The sequence below is a fragment of the Anomaloglossus baeobatrachus genome, chromosome 2 (genome assembly GCF_048569485.1).
Source record: "Anomaloglossus baeobatrachus isolate aAnoBae1 chromosome 2, aAnoBae1.hap1, whole genome shotgun sequence".
Classification (NCBI taxonomy): domain Eukaryota; kingdom Metazoa; phylum Chordata; class Amphibia; order Anura; family Aromobatidae; genus Anomaloglossus; species Anomaloglossus baeobatrachus.
The window spans coordinates 790,637,357-790,649,530 of NC_134354.1; the positions used below are offsets into that span (position 1 = coordinate 790,637,357).

The 12,174-nt window shown below is 57.6% G+C and overlaps 1 protein-coding gene across 1 annotated transcript in view; it reads right to left on the reverse strand.

The window, feature by feature from the left end:
- Nucleotides 1-12,174, reverse strand: part of INPPL1 (inositol polyphosphate phosphatase like 1) — a 49,022-nt gene that overhangs the window by 13,739 nt on the left and 23,109 nt on the right. The window contains 8 exon segments of the mRNA XM_075334017.1: nucleotides 13-665; nucleotides 1,145-1,234; nucleotides 1,452-1,542; nucleotides 1,813-1,904; nucleotides 1,906-1,954; nucleotides 2,089-2,191; nucleotides 3,340-3,490; nucleotides 5,751-5,813. Of these exon segments, the coding sequence (XP_075190132.1) occupies nucleotides 13-665; nucleotides 1,145-1,234; nucleotides 1,452-1,542; nucleotides 1,813-1,904; nucleotides 1,906-1,954; nucleotides 2,089-2,191; nucleotides 3,340-3,490; nucleotides 5,751-5,813 (1,292 nt within the window).

The window sequence follows — 12,174 nt, forward strand, 5'->3', positions numbered from 1 at the left end:
GAGCGGACAGACGAGGCGAGAAGAGCGGACAGACGAGGCGAGAAGAGCGGACAGACGAGGCGAGAAGAGCGGACAGACGAGGCGAGAAGAGCGGACAGACGAGGCGAGAAGAGCGGACAGACGAGGCGAGAAGAGCGGACAGACGAGGCGAGAAGAGCGGACAGACGAGGCGAGAAGAGCGGACAGACGAGGCGAGAAGAGCGGACAGACGAGGCGAGAAGAGCGGACAGACGAGGCGAGAAGAGCGGACAGACGAGGCGAGAAGAGCGGACACACGAGGCGAGAAGAGCGGACACACGAGGCGAGAAGAGCGGACACACGAGGCGAGAAGAGCGGACACACGAGGCGAGAAGAGCGGACAGACGAGGCGAGAAGAGCGGACAGACGAGGCGAGAAGAGCGACAGACGAGGCGAGAAGAGCGGACAGACGAGGCGAGAAGAGCGGACAGACGAGGCGAGAAGAGCGGACCAGACGAGGCGGGAAGAGCAGACAGACGAGGCGAGAAGAGCGGACAGACGAGGCGAGAAGAGCGGACAGACGAGGCGAAAAGAGCGGACAGACGAGGCGAGAAGAGCGGACAGACGAGGCGAGAAGAGCGGACAGACGAGGCAAGACATGGCCTCCCAACAATCACCATCATTCCTCCCTGAGCGGTCATGGATCCCTCTGGATAGCAGTACTGTTACTTATTAAGATGTCATCTACCCCTCTCACTCGTCCACTGTGACCCTGTTCCATTTCAATAATGTAACCCCCCCTCCTCTGCCTTCATCTCAGAGGCGCTGTGACCCCCCCATCCTCTTCCACTGTTACCACCTCACTCTTTTACTCCGTGGCCAGTCTCCCGTGCCGTGGCCAGTCACCCGTGCCGTGGCCAGTCACCCGTGCCGTGGCCAGTCACCCGTGCCGTGGCCAGTCTCCCGTGCCGTGGCCAGTCTCCCGTGCCGTGGCCAGTCTCCCGTGCCGTGGCCAGTCTCCCGTGCCGTGGCCAGTCTCCCGTGCCGTGGCCAGTCTCCGTGCCGTGGCCAGTCTCCCTTCCTGTGACTTCCACCTCTCTTCTCTGCCATGACTATTCCCCCTATCTCCCCCTCACTCCTCCATTGTGACCCCCACCCTCCTCCACCATGAGCCCCTCGTACCCACCTTCTTCTCGATGCTGGACAGGAAATCCTTCAGGACGGACAGCTTGAGGACCAGGCTCTCCAGCTCCTGCTCGCCGCTCTGGTTTGCAGCCTGATAATAGAGAAGATATAGAAAATCCTGAAGACCCCAGGGATGAAAGAAGCTTTTAAGAGGCCGATCCTCCCACAGAAAAACACGGCTCCATTAGAGCCCAAGGTGTGGTGGTCCCGAGCCCTCCATACCAGCCACTGTGATCACACACAGCCAGTGTGCATGTACCGTGTGTATGTATATGTATGTGTATATAGCACACCCCGACGTCTCCCACCTGCTGCACAATCTTGGCCACCATGGGCGAGCTCTGTTGGTCGAAAATCTTGGAGAGAATTTCCAGTCCGGATAAAACTTTATCAACTTCCCTTAAAGGCAAAAAACAAGCAAAATGATAAATCAGAATAAAACAGACTCTAAATCCCGGAGGCGTCATGTAAAATACTGCTGGGCGGCCAGCAGGGGGCAGCGGCCCTGACAGCGTCCAGACACCATGTGCTGCCATCAGTGAATGGAAACTCGATTTACATCCACAACTGTAACAAACACTCAGCTGTGAGATGAGCGAGCCCTGATTCTGCGCCAGCAGCCGGCGTTTTGCTCGGAGCGTTTGTGGCCGGTCCTCGGCGCCCTCTTACCCGTGCAGCCGCTTGCAGGAGTGCACCAGTGTCTTGTTGAGGTGCGGCAGACTGGTGGCTCCGGATTTCACAGCTTCCAGGTCCAGAGCGTAAGCTGCCCTTCAGGTAGTCGTGAGACACGGTGCTCAGCCCATTGCTTGAACTGTAAAGAATTGAAAGAGCGCGGCGGTAAAATTACTGCCGGGGTCGGGCTCCCGGCTCTACCGGGTCCACAAACTGTGGCTACAGAATCTGGACCGGAACGCAGAGAACACGGACAAACACTACAGTATTTACCTCTCGGACGGACTGATGTCTCCACTGCTCGGCACCAGAGACCCTCCAGAAAAACTAGCAGAGGCCGACCGTGGAGGCAGCGGAGGCTTCTCGTCCTCCCCATCTGAAACACGCGAGGAAAACAAGCGGATCACAGGAAAATCCCCCTAATTGTCAAACACAGATCCTGCGGCAAAAGCACTCATACACCGCCTGTGATCCCCCTCCCTGTGCACTCATACACCGCCTGTGATCCCCCTCCTGTGCACTCATACACCGCCTGTGATCCCCTCCCTGTGCACTCATACACCGCCTGTGATCCCCCTCCCTGTGCACTCATACACCAGCCTGTGATCCCCCTCCCTGTGCACTCATACACCGCCTGTGATCCCCCTCCCTGTGCACTCATACACCGCCTGTGATCCCCCTCCCCTGTACACTCATACACCGCCTGTGATCCCTCTCCCTGTGCACTCATACACCGCCTGTGATCCCCCTCCCTGTACACTCATACACCACCTGTGATCCCCCTCCCTGTACACTCATACACCGCCTGTGATCCCCCTCCTGTGCATCATACACCGCCTGTGATCCCCCTCCCTGTGCACTCATACACCGCCTGTGATCCCCCTCCCTGTACACTCATACACCGCCTGTGATCCCCCTCCTGTACACTCATACACCGCCTGTGATCCCTCTCCCTGTGCACACATACACCGCCTGTGATCCCCCTCCCTGTACACTCATACACCGCCTGTGATCCCCCTCCCTGTACACTCATACACCGCCTGTGATCCCCCTCCTGTACCACTCATACACCGCCTGTGATCCCCCTCCCTGTACACTCATACACCGCCTGTGATCCCCCTCCCTGTAGCACTCATACACCGCCTGTGATCCCCCTCCCTGTACACTCATACACCGCCTGTGATCCCCCTCCCTGTACACTCATACACGCCTGTGATCCCCCTCCCTGTGCACTCATACACAACCTGTGATCCCCCTCCCTGTGCACTCATACACCGCCTGTGATCCCCCTCCCTGTACACTCAAACACCGCCTGTGATCCCCCTCCCTGTGCACTCATACACCGCCTGTGATCCCCCTCCCTGTGCACTCATACACCGCCTGTGATCCCCCTCCCTGTGCACTCATACACCGCCTGTGATCCCCTCCCTGCAGAGCCTGTCATGGAATCAAAGAGATAATAACAATAATCAGCTACATGAGAACCACAAGTTCCAGCATTCCCAAGCAAAGCAGCCCCCTGACCGGAATAGTCTCTGTCGTCCGCGATGTCCTTGTCCTTCTCTCGCTCCACGGGGTACAGCAGGGTGCACACCATCCCCTGGTTCGGCTGCAGGTACAGAGCGATCAGGTCTCCCAGCGTTTGAAGCGTCGAACCTGGACCCCCCTGAGACGTCTGTAGAGAAGGAGAGAGAAGTAACCGGAACGCAAGACAAGAGGCATCCAGAGGAGCGAGACCCCCGGACCCCCCATAATACAGAGCTCAGCCCCCGATAATAAAGAGCTCAGCGATGTCCCCCCATAATACAGAGCTCAGCGATGTCCCCCCATAATACAGAGCTCAGCGATGTCCCCCCATAATACAGAGCTCAGCGATGTCCCCCCCATAATACAGAGCTCAGCGATGTCCCCCCCATATACAGAGCTCAGCGATGTCCCCCCCATAATACAGAGCTCAGCGATGTCCCCCCCATAATACAGAGCTCAGCGATGTCCCCCCCATAATACAGAGCTCAGCGATGTCCCCCCCATAATACAGAGCTCAGCGATGTCCCCCCCCATAATACAGAGCTCAGCGATGTCCCCCCCATAATACAGAGCTCAGCGATGTCCCCCCATAATACAGAGCTCAGCGATGTCCCCCCCATAATACAGAGCTCAGCCCCGATAATACAGAGCTCAGCGATGTCCCCCATAATAGAGAGCTCAGCGATGTCCCCCCCATAATACAGAGCTCAGCGATGTCCCCCCCATAATACAGAGCTCAGCGATGTCCCCCCCATAATACAGAGCTCAGCGATGTCCCCCCATAATACAGAGCTCAGCGATGTCCCCCCCATAATACAGAGCTCAGCCCCCGATATACAGAGCTCAGCGATGTCCCCCCATAATACAGAGCTCAGCGATGTCCCCCCATAATACAGAGCTCAGTGATGTCCCCCCCATAATACAGAGCTCAGCGATGTCCCCCCATAATACAGAGCTCAGCGATGTCCCCCCATAATACAGAGCTCAGCGATGTCCCCCCATAATACAGAGCTCAGCGATGTCCCTCCCATAATACAGAGCTCAGCGATGTCCTCCCATAATACAGAGCTCAGCGATGTCCCCCCCATAATACAGAGCTCAGCGATGTCCCTCCCATAATACAGAGCTCAGCGATGTCCTCCCATAATACAGAGCTCAGCGATGTCCCCCCCATAATACAGAGCTCAGCGATGTCCCCCCATAGCTCAGTGGCCCCCTCCCAGCTGTCAGCGGCTGCCCGGTGCAGCCACGTGTTTGTGCAGCTGTCGCTCGTCTAGACTGATGTTCAGCGCAGGACACACCGCAGCTGTCACCGGCCCTCCGAGCCCCGGGGTCCTGGGCTGGATCTCCACTCGCTGAGGGTCCGTCTCACTGTTCCTGTCCCGATCTGTGACACTCAGTACGGGGGTTTGCTGGTGGTCTGACGTCACGGACCCTATAAGAGCGGACTGGCAGCAGCGCGAGGGCTGGACGTGGTTTACATAATATACTTCCATAGATTGGACATGGGATGGTTATGGGGACCCATCATTACCCCATAGGGTTAATGATCAGCGATCGGGGCGAATTTCAGTGCCGATTGTAGCCGCTCATGAAGGACGTCCGGAGAGTGAGGGGCGAGGCCGCAGAGGACCCCTTTAATCTGAGGTGACTGACTTTGATCGCAGCATTTCCTACTTCTGTGGCGTCCCTCTCAGCCAATCAGCATCTCTGAATCAGGACATGTGACATTTAAACCAACTCAGGAATCTGATCCTGCATCACATGATTATTATTTTTAAAGCTGGTGATTGGCTGAGAGAGATCATGTGACTTTTCCATGTGACATCAAAAATGGCTGTCTAAAATCAAAGCACCCTAGCAACCAATCACAGGGCAGCTTTCATTTAATTTTTTCCATTTAAAAAATGAAAGCCGAGCAATGATTGGCTGCTGTGTACAGATAAACAGCCACTGTAGCGACCAATCAGCTCAGCTCGTGTCTGTGGAGAATGTATGCTCCGCTGTGATAGGTTGCCATGGATAACAAGGACAATTATTACTTTGTTATAATAAAGACTGCAGTGGGTGGAGTTTTATGCAGGGTCCTGGGCTTATGTAACCCCCCCCAGAAGTGGGGTCCTGGGGGCGGGGCTTATGTAACCCCCCCAGAAGCGGGGTCTGGGGGCGGGGCTTATGTAAACCCCCTCCGGAGCAGTCCTGGGGGTGGGGCTTATGTAAGCCCCTCTCAGAAGCGGGATCCTCCCTGGAGTCCTGGGGGCGGGGCTTATGCCTCATTTTACCTGCAGAGGTGTTGGAGCTGGGCGGTAAGACACGGCCCTATTGTAATATAGCGGGACGGCAGCTGCTTGTACCACACAGATGATGGAAAGGGGGCGCAGGTCCAGTATTACTAGGGTGGAAGATACCTGCACAGCCAGGTGGTCCTCCTCATCGGGCAGGATCCGGTAAGTGTGCACGTGCTTCTGAACCTGCGGGGAGAAGATACAGGATTGTAATTATAACCGCAAACATCCCGGCACCCAGCGGTCCAACAATGACAGCAAACAACATGGGAGGCAACTGCAGGGAGCAGCGCAGACACCGGCCGTACAGCATAGGGATCGCTGCAGAAAGTCAGTGGGAGGAAGGTAACAAGTCACTGACCGTAACCACAGGCTGTGCTCGTAGGGAGCCGCCACAGACCTGCCGCAGGCATCGCTGCCACAGACCGCCGCAGGGATCGCCGCCACAGACCCGCCGCAAGGATCGCCGCCACAGACCCGCCGCAGGGATCGCCGCCACAGACCCGCCGCAGGGATCGCCGCCACAGACACGCCGCAGGGATCGCCGCCACAGACACGCCGCAGGGATCGCCGCCACAGACACGCCGCAGGGATCGCCGCCACAGACACGCCGCAGGGATCGCCGGCACAGACACGCCGCAGGGATCGCCGCCACAGACCCGCCGCAAGGATCGCCGCCACAGACCCGCCGCAGGGATCGCCGCCCACAGACCCGCCGCAGGGATCGCCGCCACAGACCCGCCGCAGGGATCGCCGCCACAGACACGCCTCAGGGATCGCCGCCACAGACACGCGCGAGGATCGCCGCCACAGACACGCCGCAGGGATCGCCGCCACAGACACGCCGCAGGGATCGCCGCCACAGACACGCCGCAGGGATCGCCGCCACAGACACGCCGCAGGGATCGCCGCACAGACACGCCGCAGGGATCGCCGCCACAGACACGCCGCAGGATCGCCGCCACAGACACGCCGCAGGGATCGCCGCCACAGACACGCCGCAGGGATCGCCGCCACAGACACGCGCAGGATCGCCGCCACAGACACGCCGCAGGGATCGCCGCCACAGACACGCCGCAGGGATCGCCGGCAGAGATTCTCAGCAGGGATCAGAATGAAGGTCGGCACTGTCAGCACTCGTGTGCTATTCCTGTGGGGATCGCTGGTGGCAGCCTGGTATTCTGTGGCGCCCGCTGTAGGCTGGCATTGCTCCCTCATACAACAAAGGGCCAGGTGACCTGGACGGGCGCGGCTCATCACCTGAGCTCCAGGTGTCAGTGCAGCAGAGGATGCCGGGAGTTTCCGGGCCGGTGCGCAGCATATCACCCCGCTGCAGCCGCGTCCTTGTAAGGTTACAGCGATCAGAGAACCGCGTCCCACAACAAACTTGTTATGGGTGATTTGTGCAACAAGATCCTACTGTAAACTAATGATGGCAACATAGAACGCTCCACCTGCGGAGCCGCACCGGAGGCACAAAGGACCTCACAGAGATCACTGCAGATCCACCCTATAGCCCGTCCGTGAGGAACAAACTCGGGGCGTCCTAACAACTGCCCCATCCCCCGACCGCCCTCCCTGAGCGAGGAACAAGCGAGGGGAGGTCTGGTTAATACTCCCATCCCTGCCGCGCGGTGGTCTCCGGAGTGACGCCTTACACGGTGTAACACTAAAAAAATATTGCGGTCGGGCAGGAGACCGCGGTCGGGCAGGAGACCGGCGACCATCGTGGTACAATCAGCGCTGCCACGGACGGGCAGGAGACTGGCGACCATTGTGGTACAATCAGCACCGCCGCGGACGGCAGGAGACTGGCGACCATTGTGGTACAATCAGCACCGCCGCGGACGGGCAGGAGACTGGCGACCATTGTGGTACAATCAGCGCTGCCGCGGGCAGGCAGGAGACTGGTGACCATCGTGGTACAATCAGCGCTGTCAAGGGCGGGCAGGAGACTGGCGACCATCGTGGTACAATCAGCGCCGCCGCGGCCAGGCAGGAGACTGGCGACCATCGTGGTACAATCAGCGCCGCCGCGGCCAGGCAGGAGACTGGCGACCATCGTGGTACAATCAGCGCTGCCGCGGACGGGCAGAAGACTGGCGACCATCGTGGAACAATCAGCGCCGTCGTACTCTGTGTAATTATACACCCGAGGAGATTATGTCACTGTCGCTGTCACGAGATTTCAAAACGGCGAAACCGAAGGAGAAATTTGTCCCAATTATGAGACATGAAACGTTTTTTTTTCCTTTTCTTATTTTACCTCAAATTGGAGGTTTTTCTGCACTTTGGGCCCAGTAATGAGCGTGTGATCACTGGACGAGCTTTAGCCGGACCCCAGTAATCACGGCGGTGGAGGGAGGGGTGCGGGACACGTTCTACACCGCACCATCCGTCAGTCCGGCACCGGCTCCCGCACCGGACGCCGCCATCTCCTGTGAAGTCTCCAGCTTGTAATCTGCCGGGGGCCATGACACCACCTGCCGCCGTCACGTCACCTCGGGGGCATTTACATATGGTGTCACCGCCGCGCAGACACAACAGATGGGGAAGCACCGGCGGAGGAACGTTAACCCTCGCAGTTCGGAAAATACTGACAAAACGTCTATATACGCCAATAAGTGCCGCTATTACCCTCGCTTTCAGGCACTGCTGCAAAACGGCCTCACAGATTGTGAATGAGGGAATGGAAATCACTATTGTTCTGCAGCAGAATTAGTCGCAGTCTGTGCTGTAATACTGCACACGTCCTGCGGAGCAGAGTGGCGCTGCTCAGGCTGGGGCTACTACTGGGTGGCCCTTTAAGCCGCTGACTCCCCCGGGAAACAGACGGAGGCTGCAGTTATGGGATCTAATGAGGGGTCATTAAGTCTGAAGAGCTCCAGATTTCAGCCCTCTGCGGAGTGACCGCCATTATTATACAGAGACATAATAACCGACGGGACCGGACACCGCCCGCAACAACCAATCAGAAGGGACTGGGAGCAATCACAGGGTTTCTATAGCAACAGTCCTAACTCACTACACCAAAGCAGCCAATCACAGCTCAGCTTTCACTTTCCCAGCACGTACCCGACCATGAAAGCTGAGCTATGATTGGTTGCTATGAGGAGCAAAGTTTAAAAGATGAAAGAAAAGCTATGATTGGTTGCTATGAGCAACAAGGTTTTAGAGAAATGAAAGCTGAATTTTGATTGCAAACAGGCCACATGGTAACGCAAAAGCTTGTAGAGAAGACGCGCCGAGAGCATGGTGGAGGCCACGTTATATCTGTGTGGACAGCGGCACCAAAAATATTCACCCCCAACACCCGACACTATTCTATCAGCACAGAACAGGACCCCAAAGGACGGCACCGGCCCCTCGCCACAACCCCCCCTCCTCCCTCGCCACGACCCACCCTCCTCCCTCGCCACGACCCCCCCTCCTCCCTCGCCACGACCCCCCCTCCTCCCTCGCCACGACCCCCCCTCCTCCCTCGCCACGACCCCCCCTCCTCCCTCGCCGCGAACCCCCCTCCTCCCTCGCCGCGACCCCCCTCCTCCCTCGCCACGACCCCCCCTCCTCCTCGCCGCGACCCCCCCTCCTCCCTCGCCGCGACCCCCCTCCTCCCTCGCCACGACCCCCCCTCCTCCCTCGCCACGACCCCCCCCTCCTCCCTCGCCACGACCCCCCCTCCTCCCTCGCCGCGACCCCCCTCCTCCTCGCCGCGACCCCCCTCCTCCCTCGCCGCGACCCCCCCCTCCTCCCTCGCCGCGACCCCCCCCTCCTCCCTCGCCGCGAGCCCCCCCCTCCTCCCTCGCCGCGACCCCCCCTCCTCCCTCGCCACAACCCCCCCTCCTCCCTCGCCGCGACCCCCCCCTCCTCCCTCGCCGCGACCCCCCCTCCTCCCTCGCCGCGACCCCCCCCTCCTCCCTCGCCGCGACCCCCCCTCCTCCCTCGCCGCGACCCCCCCTCCTCCCTCGCCGCGACCCCCCCCTCCTCCCTCGCCGCGACCCCCCCTCCTCCCTCGCCGCGACCCCCCCTCCTCCCTCGCCGCGACCCCCCCTCCTCCCTCGCCGCGACCCCCCCTCCTCCCCCGCCGCGACCCCCCCTCCTCCCTCGCCGCGACCCCCATCCTGCCGCATCGCCACCCCCCTCCCGCCGCATCGCACCCCCCTCCCGCCGCATCGCCACCCCCCTCCCGCCGCATCGCCACCCCCTCCCGCCGCATCGCCACCCCCCCTCCCATCATCCCTCACCACAACCCCCATTCCTACCGCCCCTCTGCCCCCGTTCCTACTGCGCCCCCTCTGCCCCCGTTCCTACCGCGCCCCCTCTGCCCCCGTTCCTACCGCGCCCCTCTGCCCCCGTTCCTACCGCGCCCCCTCTGCCCCCGTTTCCTACCCGCCCCCTCTGCCGCCGTTCCTACCGCGCCCCCTCTGCCGCCGTTCCTACCGCGCCCCCTCTGCCCCCGTTCCTACCGCGCCCCCTCTGCCCCCGTTCCTACCGCCCCTCTGCCCCCTTCCTACCGCCCCAGTCTGATATGTATCCATCACCTACCGCTGGAGGAAAAGCATGTATCTGGGCTGAGATACACGGCACAGTAAGTATCACACGATACAATTAGATACCTGGCTCAGAACACAGTATCACATATGTAAGGATTACCGTAGATACATGGCCCAGCAGACGGCAATCACACAGGATAGGATTAGATACACAGCTCATCAGACAGTATCACACAGGAGAGGATTAGATACACAGCTCAGCAGACAGTATCACACAGGATAGGATTAGATACACGGCTCAGCAGACAGTATCACACAGGAGAGGATTAGATACACAGCTCAGCAGACAGTATCACACAGGACAGGATTAGATACACAGCTCAACAGACAGTATCACACAGGAGAGGATTAGATACACAGCTCAGCAGACAGTATCACACAGGACAGGATTAGATACACAGCTCAGCAGACAGTATCACACAGGAGAGGATTAGATACACAGCTCAGCAGACAGTATCACACAGGACAGGATAAGATACACGGCTCAGCAGACAGTATCACACAGGACAGGATTAGATACACAGCTCAGCAGACAGTATCACACAGGACAGGATAAGATACATGGCTCAGCAGGACAGTATCACACAGGATAGGATTAGATACACAGCTCAGCAGACAGTATCACACAGGATAGGATTAGATACACAGCTCAGCAGACAGTATCACACGATAGGATTAGATACACAGCTCAGCAGACAGTATCACACAGGAGAGGATTAGATACACAGCTCAGCAGACAGTATCACACAGCAGAGGATTAGATACACAGCTCAGCACAGTATCACACAGGCTAGGATTAGATACATGGCTCAGCAGACAGTATCACACAGGAGAGGATTAGATACACGGCTCAGCAGACAGTATCATACAGGAGAGGATTAGATACACAGCTCAGCAGACAGTATCATACAGGAGAGAATTAGATACACAGCTCAGACAGTATCACACAGTAGAGGATTAGATACACAGCTCAGCAGACAGTATCACACAGTAGAGGATTAGATACACAGCTGAGCAGACAGTATCACACAGGACAGGATTAAGATACACAGCTCAGCAGACAGTATCACACAGTAGAGGATTAGATACACAGCTCAGCAGACAGTATCACACAGTAGAGGATTAGATACACAGCTCAGCAGACAGTATCACACAGTAGAGGATTAGATACACAGCTCAGACAGTATCACACAGTAGAGGATTAGATACACAGCTCAGCAGACAGTATCACACAGTAGAGGATTAGATACACAGCTCAGCAGACAGTATCACATAGTAGAGGATTAAATATACAGCTCAGCAGACAGTAGATCACACAGGAGAGGATTAGATACACGGCTCAGCAGCCAGTATCACACAGGAGAGGATTAGATACACGGCTCAGCAGACAGTATCACACAGGAGAGGATTAGATACACGGCTCAGCAGACAGTATCACACAGGACAGGATAAGATACACGGCTCAGCAGACAGTATCACACAGGATAGGATTAGATACACAGCTCAGCAGACAGTATCACACAGGATAGGATTAGATACACAGCTCAGCAGACAGTATCACACAGGATAGGATTAGATACACAGCTCAGCAGACAGTATCACACAGGATAAGATTAGATACACAGCTCAGCAGACAGTATCACACAGGATAGGATTAGATACACAGCTCAGCAGACAGTATCACACAGGAGAGGATTAGATACACAGCTCAGCAGACAGTATCACACAGGCTAGGATTAGATACATGGCTCCAGCAGACAGTATCACACAGGAGAGGATTAGATACACGGCTCAGCAGACAGTATCACACAGGAGAGGATTACATACACAGCTCAGCAGACAGTATCATACAGGAGAGGATTAGATACACAGCTCAGCAGACAGTATCACACAGGACAGGATTAGATACACAGCTCAGCAGACAGTATCACACAGTAGAGGATTAGATACACAGCTCAGCAGACAGTATCACACAGTAGAGGATTAGATACACA